The sequence below is a fragment of the Hyla sarda genome, chromosome 13, assembly GCF_029499605.1.
Source record: "Hyla sarda isolate aHylSar1 chromosome 13, aHylSar1.hap1, whole genome shotgun sequence".
In the NCBI taxonomy this organism is placed as follows: Eukaryota; Metazoa; Chordata; class Amphibia; order Anura; family Hylidae; genus Hyla; species Hyla sarda.
Genome location: NC_079201.1, coordinates 13618511 through 13637695, shown reverse-complemented (window position 1 = coordinate 13637695; position 19185 = coordinate 13618511). Strand labels below are relative to the sequence as shown.

Below are 19185 nucleotides of genomic sequence, written 5' to 3'. Positions count from 1 at the left end.
AAGAGGTTTTTCCTCTTCTGTGTGCTGAGGGATGAATTCTTGCGCCGTCGGCTCTCCGGGCATGCTGGGAGTTGTAGTTTTGCAACGGTTGGGAAACACTGCCATAGTTAGTATAGCAGCTCAGTTCCATTGAAGCGAACGGAGCTTTCGAAGTTGTAATACCGCACACAACCTGAGGACAGGGGTGGCGCTGTTTTTCGGAAGATATTAGCCTCCTTTCTCTATTTTTGGATAACAACTTTAACTGATGATCATGGAGCTTGAATATTTTGACCCTTAAGGATCAAAAATAATATAATAAGGACAATACAATCTGTTTATTGGTGACACCAAGCACTTTCACATAGGAGTGTACAGCAGTGTTCTCCAATTTGTTGCACAACTACAACTCCCAGCATGCCCAAACATCCGAGTCGTAGTTGTTGCCACAAGTTGAGGATCACAACTGTACACTGAGGCCTCGCCATAGAGGGATAGGGATAGGGAAGTCGGCAGCCGTTTCCATGGTTACAGCAGGAGGTCGCGTCCTGATGACGTCATTGCGCCCGTGTTGTGATGTCCGGGATTTTGACTGTGTAAATCAATGATGGGGACGAGTAATGATTCGGAGGTGAAGGGCCAGAGTGGCGGAGAGGAAGACGGGGACCCCGGAGACCGGACATCCCCGGTCAGTATGATCAGGCATGGCGGGGAGGGTGGGTATATGGAGCCCGATTCTGGAATGTACCTAAAGGGGTACTCTACCGTATAACATGTATCCCCTATACACAGGTTATGGTGCCTGATCTTTAATAAATCGGGGGTCCCAACAGTTGGACTCCCAGCGATCAGACACTTATCCCAAAACCACAGTGTTTTTCAATCAAGGTGCCTCCAGCAGTTGCAAAACTACAACTCCCAGCATGCCCGGACAGCCAAAGGCTGTCCGGGCATGCTGGGAGTTGTAGTTTTGTAGCAGCTGGAGCCAAATTCTCTCCATGCATGCTGGGAGTTGTAGTTTTGTAGCAGCTGGAGCCAAATTCTCTCCATGCATGCTGGGAGTTGTAGTTTTGCTGCAGCTGGAGCCAAAAGCTGTCCGGGCATGCTGGGAGTTGTAGTTTTGGAGTAGCTAGAGCCAAAGGCTTTCTGGGCATGCTGGGAGTGGTAGTTATGCAGCAGCTGGAGCCAAAGGCTGTCCGGGCATGCTGGGAGTTGTAGTTTTTCCGCAGCTGGAGCCAATGGCTGTCTAGGCATGCTGGGAGTTGTAGTTTTTCCGCAGCTGGAGCCAATGGCTGTCTAGGCGTTGTAGTTTTACAGCAGCTGGAGCCAAAGGCTTTCCAGGCATGCTGGGAGTTGTAGTTTTGCTGCAGCTGGAGCCACAAGCTGTCCGGGCATGCCTGGAGTTGTAGTTTTGGAGTAGCTAGAGCCAAAGGCTTTCTGGGCATGCTGGGAGTGGTAGTTTTGCAGCAGCTGGAGCCAAAGGTTGTCCGGGCATGCTGGGAGTAGTAGTTTTTCAGCACTTTGAGCCAAAGGCTGTCTGGGCATGCTGGGAGTTGTAGTTTTTTCCGCAGCTGGAGCCAATGGCTGCCTAGGCATGCTGGGAGTTGTAGTTTTGCAGCAGAAGCAGCCAAAGGCTTTCTGGGCATGCTGGGAGTTGTAGTTTTACAGCAGATGGAGCCAAAGGCTGTCCGGGCATGCTGGGAGTTGTAGTTTTGCCGCAGCTGGAGCCAATGGCTGTCTAGGCATGCTGGGAGTTGTAGTTTTGCCACAGCTGGAGCCAAATTCTCTCAGGGCATGTTGAGAGTTGTAGTTTTTAAGCAGCTGCAGCTAAAGGCTGTCCAGGCATGCTGGGAGTTGTAGTTTTGCAGCAGCCAAAGGCTTTCTGGGCATGCTGGGAGTTGTAGTTTTGAAGCAACCCATTGGGATAGAGGGTCCATTCACTGTCTCCTGGGATCTGTCAGTCCTGTCCTAAGGATTCATTGTTCTCCTTTTTCCTTGCAGAGCCCATGGAATATTATGATAAAGCATCGTCAGGTGCAGCGTAGGGGGCGCCGCGCTCATGTGGCAGTCAGGTAAGGATCAGTAATACTGATGGCTCTTTACTTACAGTTCTATTCCCAGCAATCTATTGGGTTCATGTATTGTGTGTGATTTGCAGTTTCACTGACCCCGCTGTCTCCATGGATCTGCTGCGTGCGGTTCTGCAGCCGAGCATCAACGAGGAAATCCAAGGTGTCCTGGAGAAATACATGAAGGTAGAGAGAGTGTTATCCTGCGTGTCTCACCGCTAGAGAGAGTGTTATCCTGCATGTCTCACCACTAGAGAGAGTGTTATCCTGCATGTCTCACCGCTAGAGAGAGTGTTATCCTGCGTGTCTCACCGCTAGAGAGTGTTATCCTGCGTGTCTCACCACTAGAGAGTGTTATCCTGCGTGTCTCACCACTAGAGAGAGTTATCCTGCATGTCTCACCGCTAGAGAGAGTGTTATCGTGCGTGTCTCACCGCTAGAGAGAGTGTTATCGTGCGTGTCTCACCGCTAGAGAGTGTTATCCTGCATGTCTCACCGCTAGAGAGAGTGTTATCCTGCGTGTCTCACCGCTAGAGAGAGTGTTATCCTGCGTGTCTCACCGCTAGAGAGTGTTATCCTGCATGTCTCACCACTAGAGAGAGTGTTATCCTGCATGTCTCACCACTAAAGAGAGTGTTATCCTGCGTGTCTCACCGCTAGAGAGTGTTATCCTGCATGTCTCACCACTAGAGAGAGTGTTATCCTGCGTGTCTCACCGCTAGAGAGTGTTATCCTGCGTGTCTCACCACTAGAGAGAGTGTTATCCTGCGTGTCTCACCGCTAGAGAGAGTGTTATCCTGCATGTCTCACCGCTAGGGAGAGTGTTATCCTGCGTGTCTCACCGCTAGAGAGAGTGTTATCCTGCGTGTCTCACCACTAGAGAGAGTGTTATCCTGCATGTCTCACCGCTAGAGAGAGTGTTATCCTGCGTGTCTCACCACTAGAGAGTGTTATCCTGCGTGTCTCACCGCTAGAGAGAGTGTTATCCTGCGTGTCTCACCGCTAGAGAGAGTGTTATCCTGCGTGTCTCACCGCTAGAGAGTGTTATCCTGCGTATCTCACCGCTAGAGAGAGTGTTATCCTGTGTCTCACCGCTAGAGAGAGTGTTATCCTGCGTGTCTCACCGCTAGAGAGAGTGTTATCCTGCGTGTCTCACCGCTAGAGAGTGTTATCCTGCGTGTCTCACCGCTAGAGAGTGTTATCCTGCGTGTCTCACCGCTAGAGAGAGTGTTATCCTGCGTGTCTCACCGCTAGAGAGAGTGTTATCCTGCGTGTCTCACCGCTAGAGAGAGTGTTATCCTGCATGTCTCACCGCTAGAGAGAGTGTTATCCTGCGTGTCTCACCGCTAGAGAGAGTGTTATCCTGCGTGTCTCACCGCTAGAGAGAGTGTTATCCTGCGTGTCTCACCACTAGAGAGAGTGTTATCCTGCGTGTCTCACCATTAGAGAGTGTTATCCTGCGTGTCTCACCGCTAAAGAGTGTTATCCTGCGTGTCTCACCGCTAGAGAGAGTGTTATTCTGCGTGTCTCACCGCTAGAGAGAGTGTTATTCTGCGTGTCTCACCGCTAGAGAGAGTGTTATCCTGCGTGTCTCACCGCTAGAGAGAGAGTTATCCTGCGTGTCTCACCGCTAGAGAGTGTTATCCTGCGTGTCTCACCGCTAGAGAGAGTGTTATACTGAGTGTCTCACCGCTAGAGAGAGTGTTATCCTGCGTGTCTCACCGCTAGAGAGAGTGTTATCCTGCGTGTCTCACCGCTAGAGAGAGTGTTATCCTGCGTGTCTCACCGCTAGAGAGTGTTATCCTGCGTGTCTCACCGCTAGAGAGAGTGTTATCCTGCGTGTCTCACCGCTAGAGAGAGTGTTATCCTGCGTGTCTCACCTCTAGAGAGAGTGTTATCCTGCGTGTCTCACCTCTAGAGAGAGTGTTATCCTGCGTGTCTCACCGCTAGAGAGAGTGTTATCCTGCGTGTCTCACCGCTAGAGAGAGTGTTATCCTGCGTCTCACCGCTAGAGAGAGTGTTATCCTGCGTGTCTCACCGCTAGAGAGAGTGTTATCCTGCGTGTCTCACCGCTAGAGAGAGTGTTATCCTGCGTGTCTCACCGCTAGAGAGAGTGTTATCCTGCGTGTCTCACCGCTAGAGAGAGTGTTATCCTGCGTGTCTCACCGCTAGAGAGAGTGTTATCCTGCGTGTCTCACCGCTAGAGAGAGTGTTATCCTGCGTGTCTCACCGCTAGAGAGAGTGTTATCCTGCGTGTCTCACCGCTAGAGAGAGTGTTATCCTGCGTGTCTCACCGCTAGAGAGAGTGTTATCCTGCGTGTCTCACCGCTAGAGAGAGTGTTATCCTGCGTGTCTCACCGCTAGAGAGAGTGTTATCCTGCGTGTCTCACCGCTAGAGAGAGTGTTATCCTGCGTGTCTCACCGCTAGAGAGAGTGTTATCCTGCGTGTCTCACCGCTAGAGAGAGTGTTATCCTGCGTGTCTCACCGCTAGAGAGAGTGTTATCCTGCGTGTCTCACCGCTAGAGAGAGTGTTATCCTGCGTGTCTCACCGCTAGAGAGAGTGTTATCCTGCGTGTCTCACCGCTAGAGAGAGTGTTATCCTGCGTGTCTCACCGCTAGAGAGAGTGTTATCCTGCGTGTCTCACCGCTAGAGAGTGTTATCCTGCGTGTCTCACCGCTAGAGAGTGTTATCCTGCGTGTCTCACCGCTAGAGAGAGTGTTATCCTGCGTGTCTCACCGCTAGAGAGAGTGTTATCCTGCGTGTCTCACCGCTAGAGAGAGTGTTATCCTGCGTGTCTCACCGCTAGAGAGAGTGTTATCCTGCGTGTCTCACCGCTAGAGAGAGTGTTATCCTGCGTGTCTCACCGCTAGAGAGAGTGTTATCCTGCGTGTCTCACCGCTAGAGAGAGTGTTGTCCTGCGTGTCTCACCGCTAGAGAGAGTGTTGTCCTGCGTGTCTCACCGCTAGAGAGAGTGTTGTCCTGCGTGTCTCACCGCTAGAGAGAGTGTTATCCTGCGTGTCTCACCGCTAGAGAGAGTGTTATCCTGCGTGTCTCACCGCTAGAGAGAGTGTTATCCTGCTTGTCTCACCGCTAGAGAGAGTGTTATCCTGCGTGTCTCACCGCTAGAGAGAGTGTTATCCTGCGTGTCTCACCGCTAGAGAGAGTGTTATCCTGAGTGTCTCACCGCTAGAGAGAGTGTTATCCTGCGTGTCTCACCGCTAGAGAGAGTGTTATCCTGCGTTTCTCACCGTTAGAGAGAGTGTTATCCTGCGTGTTTCACCGCTAGAGAGAGTGTTATCCTGCGTGTCTCACCGCTAGAGAGAGTGTTATCCTGCGTGTCTCACCGCTAGAGAGAGTGTTATCCTGCGTGTCTCACCGCTAGAGAGAGTGTTATCCTGCGTGTCTCACCGCTAGAGAGAGTGTTATCCTGCGTGTCTCACCGCTAGAGAGAGTGTTGTCCTGCGTGTCTCACCGCTAGAGAGAGTGTTGTCCTGCGTGTCTCACCGCTAGAGAGAGTGTTATCCTGCGTGTCTCACCGCTAGAGAGAGTGTTATCCTGCGTGTCTCACCGCTAGAGAGAGTGTTATCCTGCTTGTCTCACCGCTAGAGAGAGTGTTATCCTGCATGTCTCACCGCTAGAGAGAGTGTTATCCTGCGTGTCTCACCACTAGAGAGTGTTATCCTGCGTGTCTCACCGCTAGAGAGAGTGTTATCCTGCGTGTCTCACCGCTAGAGAGAGTGTTATCCTGCGTGTCTCACCGCTAGAGAGAGTGTTATCCTGCGTGTCTCACCGCTAGAGAGAGTGTTATCCTGCGTGTCTCACCGCTAGAGAGAGTGTTATCCTGCGTGTCTCACCGCTGTCTATATGATGATCAGTCATGATGCAGTTTTCAGCTCCAGGTAAAATCTATGCTTGCTTTATTGAAAATCTTCGGACAGAGATCAAAAACAAAGATAATGTCTGACGCGTTTCGTACCTAAGTGCTCAATCGTAGACTCAGTCTCCGATTAAGCACCTAGGTGTGAAACGCGTCAGACATTATCTCTGTTTTTGATCTCTGTCCGAAGATTTTCATTAAAGCAAGCATAGATTTTACCTGCATATCCCGAGTGCTGGACGAACTTTTTTCTTCCAATTTGTGTACCTGTAATATCATAGTAAAAAATAATAATACTTCTATATGTTCCTCACTAGATCATGCAGATGCTTTACATGACTTTTTTATGTGTCTGGCGTCTGTATTTGGCTCACAAACTCCCTCTGATCTGCTGCTCACTCATTCTGACATCCACTGCTCAAGAAGGGGTGTGTCCGAAGCAAGCACTGTGCCCGCCCTCACTCACCATGCATTTCCCTTCCTCCCTGAGTCTGCTGTGCAGTGCCGGGTCTCTTCCTCCAATCACTGCAGGCTGCGCTGTAACCCCCTCCTCTCTGTTTTCATGCTGCAGTCTGATAGGACAGGAGTGAGCACAGAGAAGTGCTAGTCCCGCCCTCACTTCCTGGACTTTGTCCCAGCCTGTGCTTCAGCTGGGACAAAGATGATGCTGCAGCCGGACAGGATTATGTTCTGGATGGTATGGGGACCCCTAGTGGTCTTTTTTATAAGCCATGATTTCTTTAAAGGAGTAGTGCAGCGAAAAATAACGTATCCCCTATCCTTTGGATCGGGGATAAGTAATCTTTCACTGCACTACTCCTTTAAAAAGGAGATAAAAATGTTTATGAAGTATATTAGAAAGGTTAAAAGGGGTATTCCAGGAAAAAAATTATTTTATATATATATATATATATATATATATATATATATATATATCAACTGGCTCCAGAAAGTTAAACAGATTTATAAATGACTTCTATTAAAAAAATCTTAATCCTTCCAATAATTATCAGCTGCTGAAGTAGAGTTGTTGTTTTCTGTCTGGCAACAGTGCTCTCTGCTGACATCTCTGTTTGTCTCGGGAACTGCACAGAGTAGAAGAGGTTTGCTATGGGGATTTGCTTCTACTCTGGACAGTTCCCGAGACAGGTGTCATCAGAGAGCACTTAGACAGAAAAGAACAACTCAACTTCTGCAGCTCATAAGTACTGAAAGGATTAAGATTTTTTTAATAGAAGTAATTTACAAATCTGTTTATCTTTCTGAATCCAGTTGATTATATATATATATATATATATATATATATATATATATATATATAAAAAATTTTTTCCTGGAATACCCCTTTAATGTTTTGCCAAAATGTAATCTTACAATTGTCTTTTATTCCTAGTTCTTTCAGAAAGCTGCAATAAATGTGAGAGAAAATGTCGGGCATCAAGTGGACCCGGAGCAGCTGATTCAAGAGACGTGTCGCAATTGCCTGGAGCAGGTAATGCATAGCAAAGATAGTCTGGTTACTCCAGTGTTTCCCAATGAGTGTGCCTCCAGCTGTTGCAAAACTACAACTCCCAGCATGCCCGGACAGCCTGCGGCTGTCCGGGCATGCTGGGAGTTGTAGTTTTGCAACAGCTGGAGGCACACTTTTTGGGAAATACTGTGTTCGTCCATCAGACTAGTGCCTTTATTACTGACCACATCCTCTTATTTTATTTTTTTATGCAGGCAAAACTACTTTTTACAGACCGAAACAAAGCAATAGTAAAATCTGTGTTAGAGCCCACAAGTATGAAGGTAAGATAAATGCAACACAGTGGTCCCTCAACATATGATGGTAATCCGTTCCACCAGTTGATTTAAAAGAAAAAAGGTTTTCACCGGAGTACCCCTTTAAGGCGATGGCCCGACATATAAAAGCATCGTATGTCGATTTGATCATATGTCGGGGCCATCGCATGTTGGGGGGGGGGGGGGTTACTGTATTAATTGCCGGTGTTTAAAACCAGTCTTTATAGCAGCGTTTTCCAACCAGTGTGCCTCCAGCTGTTGCAAAACTATAACTCCCAGCATGCCCGAACATGTGTACATATATATATATATTTATTTTATTTTTTTTATTAGAGGAAGGGCTTTTTTATATTTAAAAAAAAGATTTTATTTTATTTAAAAGGGGGGAATTCAAACTTTTATTAGGGAAGGGGTTAATTCACATTTATTATTATTTTTTTTTTTTCCCCATTTTTTTTAGTGGGGCACTATTACATGCAATCTGTAGATTACATACACTGATCAATGATATGCCATAGCATAGAATTGATCAGTGCCTGCCATGGATGGCTGCAGTATAGGAGTGACGATTGGACGGCACGGAGCACGGTAAGGGACCTCCGGCCATCCTCACAGCCGATCGGGACCCCGCGATTTCACTGCAGTGATCCCGACAGCTTCTGCATAGTTCGGCACCTCCGTGATACCTTCTGGCAGGGGTCCCGCCGGCGAGTATCGGATTAGGTATCAGGAACATTTGCACGAGTACAAGTACTTGTGCAAATGTCCAGTATTGGTCCCGATACCAGTATCGGTATCAGGACATCCCTAATATATATATATATATATATACCAAAATACAACATTACTTAAAAAAAAAAAAAAAAAACATATCCAAATGAGAAGAAACTTTGTGGCTTTCAAATCTACTTCCAACAGGAATAACAGAGGATTAGCACAATGCAGATTTCTACTCCAGAATTTGTATTTAATAAGGAATAAGTGTGGATACATCCCAGGAGAGATGACAGCTCCTCCTTTATAATGTCCCATTCGCAGGCTGAGACATCATCTGAAGCCATACAGGGGAGAACTTCCTCCCTCACTCTGCTACACACAGCCCAGAGCAGTCCAGTGTGAGATGAGCTATGATTGGCTAAGGCTGCACCCCCCCCCCCCCTCCTCAGCACTCCAGACTGCATTTCCTGATTTTGGACTTCTGCCAGCCCAGCAGGAGTCCAAAGTCTGTGCAAGAGATGGGGGGAAATGTGCTCTGGACAAGTTGGGAGACACCTAGTGGCAGCTTTATTTAAATGCAAATAAAACATAGAAAACTTTATTTTTTTTTTTAAACAAAGTACATTAGAAATATTTTTTATTTACAATAAAATAGCAAAAATGAGTTTTTATGAGAGTTCCCATTTTAATATATCCTGGCAGGGATTCAGTCATTTGAATGAGCACTAAATGCAGATGAGATTCTGACAATCTCCATTTCCTTATTTTGTTTTCTATTTCAGAGAACAAGAATAGCAGAAGAGGAGTCATCTCTGAGGAGGAGTCCAGTGCCCAAAAAGGTAGTAAGCAACTTATATTGTCTTTAAAGGGGTACTCCACTGGCCCGGCACCCGTAACATTTTGTTCCAAACGCTGGGTGCGAGCTGCGGGGGTCATGACGTCACGGCTACACCCCTTGTGACGTCACACCACACCCCCTCAATGCAAGTCTATGGGAGGGGGCGTGGCTGCCGCCACGCCCCCTCCCATAGACTTGCATTGAGGGGGCGTGATGTGATGTCACAAGGGGTGTGGCTGTGACATCACGACCCCCGCAGCTCGCACCCAGCGTTTGGAACAAAATGTTACGGGTGCCGGGCCAGTGGAGTACCCCTTTAAAGACAAGGAGCCCTCTAAATCGTGTCTGTATTACAGAGAAAGGGGCGCCCCCCAGGACAGAGCTCTCTATATGACCGGAATTCCTCAGGACTTACATCGTGAGTATAATTAGTAATGTCTCTGTGTGGCTCATAGGGTGATCCCGTCCACCAGAAGGTGCAGAAAGGACACATGAGATTGTTATTGTTTTCTGCATATTTTATTTAGTAGCTAGGAATGGCATAGGCAGGCCAACAATGCTCCTGCAAGCCTTAAAGGGGTACTCCGGTGAAAAACAATTTTTTTTAAATCAACTGGTGCCAGAAAGTTAAACAGATTTGTAAATCACTTCTATTAAAAAAATCTTAATCCTTCCTGTACGTATTAGCTGCTGAATACTACAGAGGAAATTATTTTCTTTTTGGAACACAGAGCTTTCTGCTGACATCACGAGCACAGTGCTCTCTGCTGACACCTCTGTTCATTTTAGGAACTGTCCAGAACAGCCTATGTTTGCTATGGGGATTTCCTTTTACTCTGACAGTTCCTAAAATGGACAGAGATGTCAGCAGAGAGCACTGTGCTCGTGATGTCAGCAGAGAGCTCTGTGTTTCAAACGGAAAAGAATTTCCACTGTAGTATTCAGCAGCTAGCAAGTACAGAAAGGATTAAGATTTTTTAATAGAAGTCATTTACAAATCTGTATAACTTTCTGGCACCAGTTGATTAAAAAAAATAAAAATAAAGTTTTTCACCGGAGTACCCCTTTAAAGGGGTACTATGGTGGAAAACATGTATATATATTTTTTTTAAATCAACTGGTGCTAGAAAGTTATACAGATTTGTAAATTACTTCTATTAAATAATTGTAATCCTTCCAGTACTTATCAGTTGCTGTATACTCCAGAGGAAGTTGTTTTCTTTTTGAATTTCCTTTCTGTCTGACCACAGTGCTCTCTGCTGACACCTCTGTCCATTTTAGGAACTGTCCAGAGCAGGAGAGGTTTGTTATGGGGATTTGCTTCTACTCTGGACAGTTAATGACATGGACAGAGGTGTCAGCAGAGAGCACTGTGGTCAGACTGGAAAGGACTACACAACTTCCTGTGGAGCATACAGCAGCTGATAAGTACTGGAAGGATTAAGATTTTTTAATAGAAGTAATTTACAAATCTGTTTAACTTTCTGGCACCAGTTGATTTAAAAAAAATGTTTTCCAGTGGAGTACCCCTTTAAATGGGTTTTCAGACTGAACATTTCCATACTGTCCGCCACGTTCCATCCCAGCCAGACATCCCTGAGGGGTGAGATCTCTTTTCCAGTTGCACATATATGTTCACGTGGTTGTAGTTATTTAGTGATGTCCCTTTGAGGTTGTAGAGCCTAGGTCTCCAAATTGTGGACCTCCAGCTGTTGCAAAACTACAACTCCCACATTGCCCGGACAGCCAACGGCTGTCCGGGCATGCTGGGAGTTGTAGTTTTGCAACATCTGAAGGTCCACAGTTTGGATACCTAGGCTCCACAGCAGTGTTTCACAACCAGTGTTCCCCCAGCTGTTGCAAAACAACACCTCCCAGCATGCCGTGGCCTTGAAGGGAGAGGGGTGTGGCATTTGATCACTGCGCCTGGTCATCTAATTAGGCTACTGGTGCTGGAGTTTAGCCAGGGGTATGATTAGACCACCGTTAACCAACCGGGGGGCCTCCAGCTGTGGCAAAACTACAACTCCCAGCATGCCATGGCCTTGAAGAGAGAGAGGGGGTGGTGTTTGATCACTGCACCTGGTTGTCTAATTAGGCATATGGTGCTGAAGTTCAGCCAGGGGAACTGATTAAACCACCGTTTCCCAACTTTTGGCTGTCCGGGCATGCTGGGAGTTGTAGTTTTGTAACATCTGGAGGTCCACCTTTGGGAGACTACTAGTGCAGAGTATCATAGCGTCTCTATATGATTTTTGTATGTGAAATAACTACATTTTTTGCTCTGTTCTTTTATTTTTATTTATTTTTTAGCTTAAAACCCAAGGCTGGCGACCTTATCAGACGAGAGGGGCCAAAGGTACAGTCCTAATTATAGTGTGTATGGAGGAACAAAGATGCCCATTTTCTGCAGTTGGAGTAAAGCTGTTGCCCTGAACAAAGTTAAAGGGGTACTCTGTTGCAAAACTTCTTATTTTATTTTTTTTTATTATCAACTGGTGCCAGAAAGTTAAAGGGGTTATCCAGGAAAAAACTTTTTTTATATATCTCAACTGGCTCCAGAAAGTTAAACAGATTTGTAAATTACTTCTATTCAAAAATCTTAATCCTTTCAGTACTTATGAGTTACTGAAGTTAAGGTTGTTCTTTTCTGTCTAAGTGCTCTCTGATGACATGTGTCTCGGGAACCGCCCAGTTTAGAAGCAAATCCCCATAGCAAACCTCTTCTAAACTGGGCGGTTCCCAAGACAGGTGTCATCAGAGAGGATTTAGACAGAAAAGAACAACCTTAACTTCAGAAGCTCATAAGTACTGAGAGGATTAAGATTTTTTAATAGAGGTAATTTACAAATCTTTTTTACTTTCTGGAGTCCGTTGATATATAAAAAAAAAAAGTTTTTTCCTGGAATACCCCTTTAAGGTTGTTCTTTTCTGTCTAAGTCCTCTCTGATGACACGTGTCTCGGGAAACGCCCAGTTTAGAAGCAAATCCCCATAGCAAACCTCTTCTAAACTGGGCGGTTCCCAAGACACGTGTCATCAGAGAGCACTTAGACAGAAAAGAACAACCTTAACTTCAGAAGCTCATAAGTACTGAAAGGATTAAGATTTTTTAATAGAAGTAATTTACAAATCTGCTTAACTTTCTGGAGCCAGTTGATATATATAAAAAGTTTTTTTCCTGGAATATCACTTTAATGGTAAAAAAAAACTCTGCCCAACATCGTTTTCGAGCGAAATTCATACGGAATTAAGAAAAGTAGATTAAATAGCCTTCCCTTCATTCTTCTTCATTTCCGCTCAAATTCCGCTTGGAGAAGGCAACAATTTCCTGACCAAAATTATTCCTCGTGAATTCCTCTTGAATTACTCAGTGTGAACGCACCCTTAAAATTCTACATCCTTCCAGTACTTATTAGCGGCTGTATGCTACAGAGGAAGTTCTTTTCTTTTTGGATTTCTTTTCTGTCTGACCACAGTGCTCTCTGCTGACACCTCTGTTCATGTCAGGAACTGTCCAGGGCAGGATAGGTTTGCTATGGGGATTTGCTCCTACTCTGGACAGTTCCTAAAGTGGACAGAGGTGTCAGCAGGGAGCACTGTGGTCAGACAGAAAAGAATAACTCAACTTCAGCAGCTGATAAGTACTGGTAGGATTAAGATTTTTTAATCAAAGTAATTCACAAACCTGTGAAAAAAAAGAACTTCCTGTGGAGCACATATCAGCTGATAAGTACTGGAAGGATTAAGATTTTACATAGAAGTAATTTAAGAAGCCCATAGCAAACATATGCTGCTCTGGACAGTTCCTAATATAGACTGAGTGACACTGTGGTCGTGACAGAAAGGAAATCCAAAAAGAAAAGAATTTCCTGTGTAGTATTCAGCAGCTAATAAGTACTGGAAGAATTAAGATTTTTTAATAGAAGTAATTTACAAATATGTTTAACTTTCTGCCACCAGTTGATTAAAAAAAAAAAAAATATATATAAAAAAATGTTTTCCACCGGAGTACCCCTTTAAGAGAAAACACTTGACCTCCTTCTTGTTATATTTTAGTGGGATCCGGCTAGACTGACCGAGACAACCAACTTTGTGCTGGGATCGCGGGCGAACAAGTAAGAAAAATGGCCTCTTAAAATAATGAAAACATCATTTTAGGGGAAAACCTTTTAAACCAGGTCTCCAAAATGGTGGCCATTTCCCAGCAGGATTTTTCCGCCAGATTCCGCATGGAAATTCGGCTGTGTGAACATACCCCAATGGTCTGAGTGATCCAGCTGAAATTTGTAAGGCCAAGTCCACACAGTAATAATCCACAAGGTAGAATAAACTGGGGGCGAACCTGAATCGAGTGTCTTTAATGGGTGACGCATTGCTGCTGGCAGGGTGACAGCCGTTTTGTGCAGCATAGCGCACTTCCTCTGGCCCCCTCCCTGCTTTGATTGACTGATGTAAAGGGCTCGTCTTCCATCACATAGTTGTGCTTAACAGTCAGTCAAAACGGGGAGGGTGGGGGAGCGAGGAGGGCTCAGCCTCTCTGAGACTTAAAGGGGTACTCCGCAGCACAGCGTTTGGTGAAACTGTTGCGAACGCTGGAGCCGGCAGCTCGTGACGTCATAGCCCCGCCCCTTATTAAATCACGCCCCTCAATGCAAGTCTATGGGAGGGGGGCGTGACGGATGTCACGCCCCCTCCTATAGACTTGCATTGAGGGGGCGGGGCTATGACGTCATGAGCTTCCAAACGCTGATCAGCGGAGTACCCCTTTAAAGGAATATGCTATGGCACTTTTTATTATTAATCCTCTGTGCCCCCGGCTGCAAAATGAATCAGAACGAACTTTAAGTCCCCTCCCTACGTTCCCCCGTGACGTCATAGCCCCGCCCCTTATTAAATGGCGCCCCGCCCCCTCAATGCAAGTCTATGGGAGGGGGCGTGACATCCGTCACGCCCCCTCCCATAGACTCGCATTGAGGGGGTGGGGTGTGACACCCTGAGGGGGCGGGGCTATGACGTCACGAGCTGCCGGCTCCAGCGTTCGGAACAGTTTCTTCCAAACGCTGATCAGCGGAGTACCCCTTTAAAGGAATACTAGGGCACTTTTTATTATTAATCCTCTGTGCCCCCGGCTGCAAAATGTATCAGAACGAACTTTAACTCCCCTCCCTACGTTCCCCCGTGACGTCATAGCCCCGCCCCTTATTAAATGGCGCCCCGCCCCTTATTAAATGGCACCCCGCCCCCTCAATGCAAGTCTATGGGAGGGGGCGTGACATCCGTCACGCCCCCTCCCATAGACTCGCATTGAGGGGGTGGGGCGTGCCGTCACGAGGGGGCGGGGCTATGACGTCACGAGCTGCCGGCTCCAGCGTTCGGAACAGTTTCTTCCAAACGCTGATCAGCGGAGTACCCCTTTAAAGGAATATGCTATGGCACTTTTTATTTTTAATCCTCTGTGCCCCCGGCTGCAAAATGAATCAGAACGAACTTTAAGTCCCCTCCCTACGTTCCCCCGATATCGGTGTACCGTTCTCCGCTCCCTGTCGTCTTCCGCTTCCTGCGGGATGGAGCGTCACGGACATTGTCTACGCCGAGAGCAGATTGACACAGACCAGTTCTCAGAATTAGGAGAGAAGTTTGGCAAAGGGGCCTCTTTGGGCGCCAAGGGTTGAAAAGTTCTTCAGTGAAATGCGTTGGATGCGTCATTTACTGGAAATGGGGAGAATCGCTATTGGTTCTTCTTAACATAAAGCCGTCATTCCCGTCACCTGTATGATATAAATTATATATATATTATTATTATGTTACATTTCTTTTTATTTGATCTCTTTTAGGGCTTTAGGAATGGGAGGGACCAGGGGAAGGATCTATCTTAAGCACCCGGAGCTATTTAAGGTAAGTGATAGACTTGAATAGAATCCATATAAATCCGTAGTTCGGAAGCTCATTCTACTGGCACCAAAAATGCCCAAAGTGTTTTCATAGTCAGCACAGGCAGAGGGTACGGAGCTCCATTGTAGGCGGCCATGATGCCTTCTGCCGTGAGTGCAGGGATGTTACCAATCCTTCTTAGTTACATCTGTGGACTACAGAGGTCCCAGGCTATACAGTAATGGGGACCATAGAAGATGTCACCCAGCTTTCCCATAAACAGGAATAACAAATCAAGTTCTCAAAATTACTAATGACTTTTGTATGTTATAGATAGATAGATAGATATGAGAGATAGATATGAGATAGATAGATAGATAGATAGATATGAGATAGATAGATATGAGAGATAGATATGAGATAGATAGATATGAGAGATAGATATGAGATAGATAGATAGATAGATATGAGATAGATAGATAGATAGATATGAGATAGATAGATAGATATGAGATAGATAGATATGAGATAGATATGAGATAGATAGATAGATAGATAGATAGATAGATATGAGATAGATAGATAGATAGATATGAGATAGATAGATATGAGATAGATAGATATGAGATAGATAGATATGAGATAGATAGATATGAGATAGATAGATATGAGATAGATAGATATGAGATAGATAGATAGATATGAGATAGATAGATAGATAGATAGATGGATAGATATGAGATAGATAGATATGAGATAGATAGATATGAGATAGATAGATATGAGATAGATAGATAGATATGAGATAGATATGAGATAGATAGATATGAGATAGATAGATATGAGAGATAGATAGATAGATGGATGGATAGATAGATATGAGATAGATGGATAGACTTTCCCTTTAATTCAGTCTTTAATACCCAGGTGTTCCGTCCTCCTGCCTTTGCATATGACATCATTATGGTCAGCCGCCCACCTAGGAGAATATGTTCAGTAACCATCTTGTTGCTTTGCAGTATACAGTCGATCCCCAGGACAAGCAGTGGTTGTCAGAAAAACAGTACATGAGAGCCACAGGTGGTAAAATGGTGCGTATAGTCCTCATCCGAGCTTCTAGATTGTCATTGTGAGATCCCAGCGTGTACTCTAATGTTCTGTATTGTAGGTTTACCTCCTATTGGAAGAAGATATCCTTGACTTGTCTGCGAAGGATGAATACAGGTATTAAGGAGACCAGTGTGTATAGATGTCACATTACTTACCCTGAATACTTACCTTGGCCCAATATACACATACTCACCTCCCTTACTCTTGGTACTACCCCTTTGATTTCTTCCGACTCGGTCTCTTTGAAGTGAATGTAGCCAAATTGTAACACTACACAATGAACCTGAGGACAGATGTTGCTGTTTTTTGAAAAAAAAATCTATTTTTTTTTTTAATATTCTTTAATTACAACAGATGACACTGTAGGACGAGCGATGCTTAGTGTGTATATGGGGGAAAAAATCCCCCAAAAAACCTGGAGTGCGTCTTTAAATTTATGCTAAACTCTGGGGTCACCTGTTTAATTTCCATACAGGAAAACTTAAATTTTGAACAGGCAGATGTCTGTGATAAAGTGGCCATTTTTTGTATATTATTTATATATATATATATATATATATATATATATATAATTTTTTTTTTTTTTTTAATCTTTTTTATCTTCACTTAAAGGGGTACTCCGCCCCTAGACATCTTATCTATATATATATATATATATATATATATATATTTATTTATTTATTCTTTAATCTTCACTTAAAGGGGTACATAGACATCTTATCCCCTATCCATGTCTGATCGGTGGGACCCCCGCGATCTCAGCTGCAGCACCCCAGACATCCGGTACACGGAACAAACTTAGCTCCATGCCACATGACTGGCGATGCAGGACGGAGGCTCGTGGCGTCACGGGCACGTTCTGCTTGTGATGTCACGACCACGCCCCCTCAATGCAAGTCTATGGGAGGGGGCGTGCCCCCTCCCATAGACTTGCATTGAGGGGGCGTGGCTGTGACATCACGAGTGGGCGTGGACATGACGTCACGAACCTCCCACTCTGCGCACCCGATGCCCTAAGCAAACGCTTGGTGCAGCAGGGAGATCGCGGGGGTCCCCAGCGATCAGACATCTTATTCCCTATCCTTTTGGATAGGGGATAAGATGTCTAGGGGCGGAGTACCCCTTTAATTGATCTTTTTATTTTTTATTTTACAGAGACTGCAAGGAGCTGCGGCTGGATGAGCTGAAGCCATTTACTGCTCCTCCATGGATGATTGAGAAGATGAGGAAGTATATGGAGCATGTGAGAACAGAGCAGGAGTAGTTGTTTCTCCGCTACCGTCTCTTCAGAGGTCTATAGGGGCTTATGGCGCTTTATATATAACACAGGAATTGCAAAATAAACCAAGGCTGACTACTGAGGAACCAAAACCTTATTGTGTTTTATGTAGACTATTCTTTCTCCGGGCATGCTGGAGGTTGTAGTTTTGCAACAGCTGGAGGCACTTTGGCTGGTTAAACACTGTACAACACCTTTGCAAATGGCCCATCATGGGTGCTCAGAGATCAGCATGAACAGAAGAACAGACAGATTGTGGACAGAAGGGTTAAAATGGGCAATTTATTTTAACAGGAATGGACGTGTTTCGAGAGCCTGCCTCTCTCTTCATCAGCTCCTCCATCTCAGGAAGAGAGCAGCAGTCTCTTGAAACCTGTTGTCCCGGCAGGTCCTTTACCTGACGAAGAGAGCAGCAGGCCTCTGAAACACTTTGTCCCTTCAGGTCCTTCACCTGATTAAGAGTGTGTCAGGTTCTCAAAACGCGTTGTCCCTTCAGGTCCTTCACCTGATTAAGAGTGTGTCAGGTTATCAAAACGTGTTGTCCCTTCAGGTCCTTCACCTGATGAAGTGTGTCAGGCTCTCGAAACGTGTTGTCCCTTCATGTTAAGAATAAATAGTTTATTATTGTTGCCCTTCTTTCAGGAATCTGCTGGATGTGTGCAATAAGTGTTCTGTCCCGACCGCGTACTTTTCTGCCAGAAAAATTATTTCTGAAGCATATTTTTGGCTGCGCTCTTGGCTGTGGATTAGCTCCATTCGATACGTATTCCTTCTGAAGAGAACAGGTTGTATATTGCACGCAGTTTACATGATGCCAAAAAACTTCCAAAGGAGCATAGTCTAAGCCTGTAGTACAGGGATCAATAATGAATTGCGGCACAATTGCAATGAAAAGAATGGCGTTAAAGGGGTACTCCCCTGGAAAACATTTTTTTTTACTCAACTGGTGCCAGAAAGTTAAACAGATTTGTAAATTACTTCTATTAAAAAAATCTTAATCCTTCCTGTACTTATTAGCTGCTGAATACTACAGAGGAAATTCTTTTCTTTTTGGAACACAGAGCTGTCTGCTGACATCATGAGCACAGTGCTCTCTGCTGACATCTCTGTCTATTTTAGGAACTGCCCAGAACAGCATATGTTTGCTATGGGGATTTCCTTTTACTCTGGACAGTTCCTAAAATGGACAGAGATGTCAGCAGAGAGCACTTGTGCTCGTAATGTCAGCAGAGAGCTCTGTGTTTCAAACGGAAAAGAATTTCCTCTGTAGTATTCAGCAGCTAATAAGTACTGGAAGGATTAAGATTTTTTAATAGAAGTAATTTACAAATCTGTTTAACTTTCTGGCACCAGTTGATTAAAAAAAAAATGTTTTCCAGGGGAGTACCCCTTTAACGCCATTCTTTTCATTGCAATTGTGCCGCAATTCATTATTGATCCCTGTACTACAGGCTTAGACTATGCTCCTTTGGAAGTTTTTTGGCATCATGTAAACTGCGTGCAATATACAACCTGTTCTCTTCAGAAGGAATACGTATTGAATGGAGCTAATCCACAGCCAAGAGCGCAGCCAAAAATATGCTTCAGAAATCCTTTTCCCTGCAGAAAAGTACGCGGTCGGGACATAACACATATTGCAAACATCCAGCAGGG

At 45.2% G+C, this 19185-nt stretch overlaps 1 protein-coding gene across 1 annotated transcript; it reads left to right on the top strand.

Moving 5' to 3' along the window:
* The first annotated feature begins 484 nt into the window (after positions 1 to 484).
* DNTTIP1 (deoxynucleotidyltransferase terminal interacting protein 1) lies at positions 485 to 17640 on the top strand. The gene is made up of 13 exons (XM_056550086.1): positions 485 to 667; positions 1981 to 2051; positions 2138 to 2234; positions 7321 to 7419; positions 7653 to 7721; positions 9215 to 9271; positions 9627 to 9688; positions 11584 to 11629; positions 13329 to 13387; positions 15107 to 15167; positions 16163 to 16234; positions 16312 to 16367; positions 17409 to 17640. The coding sequence occupies exons 1-13, from the start codon at positions 584 to 586 to the stop codon at positions 17515 to 17517; spliced, it is 942 nt and encodes a 313-aa protein (XP_056406061.1). The 5' UTR covers positions 485 to 583; the 3' UTR covers positions 17518 to 17640.
* The last annotated feature ends 1545 nt before the right edge of the window (positions 17641 to 19185 follow it).

What these genes read in the sequence shown, in the direction of transcription:
- DNTTIP1 (XM_056550086.1), top strand. Translation starts at nt 584, where the DNA reads ATGATGGGGACGAGTAATGATTCGGAGGTGAAGGGCCAGAGTGGCGGA. An exon ending in CGCGCTCATGTGGCAGTCAG is followed by an intron (nt 2,052 to 2,137) that starts GTAAGGATCAGT and finishes TGTGATTTGCAG; the next exon opens with TTTCACTGACCCCGCTGTCT. An exon ending in TCTGCGAAGGATGAATACAG is followed by an intron (nt 16,368 to 17,408) that starts GTATTAAGGAGA and finishes TTTATTTTACAG; the next exon opens with AGACTGCAAGGAGCTGCGGC.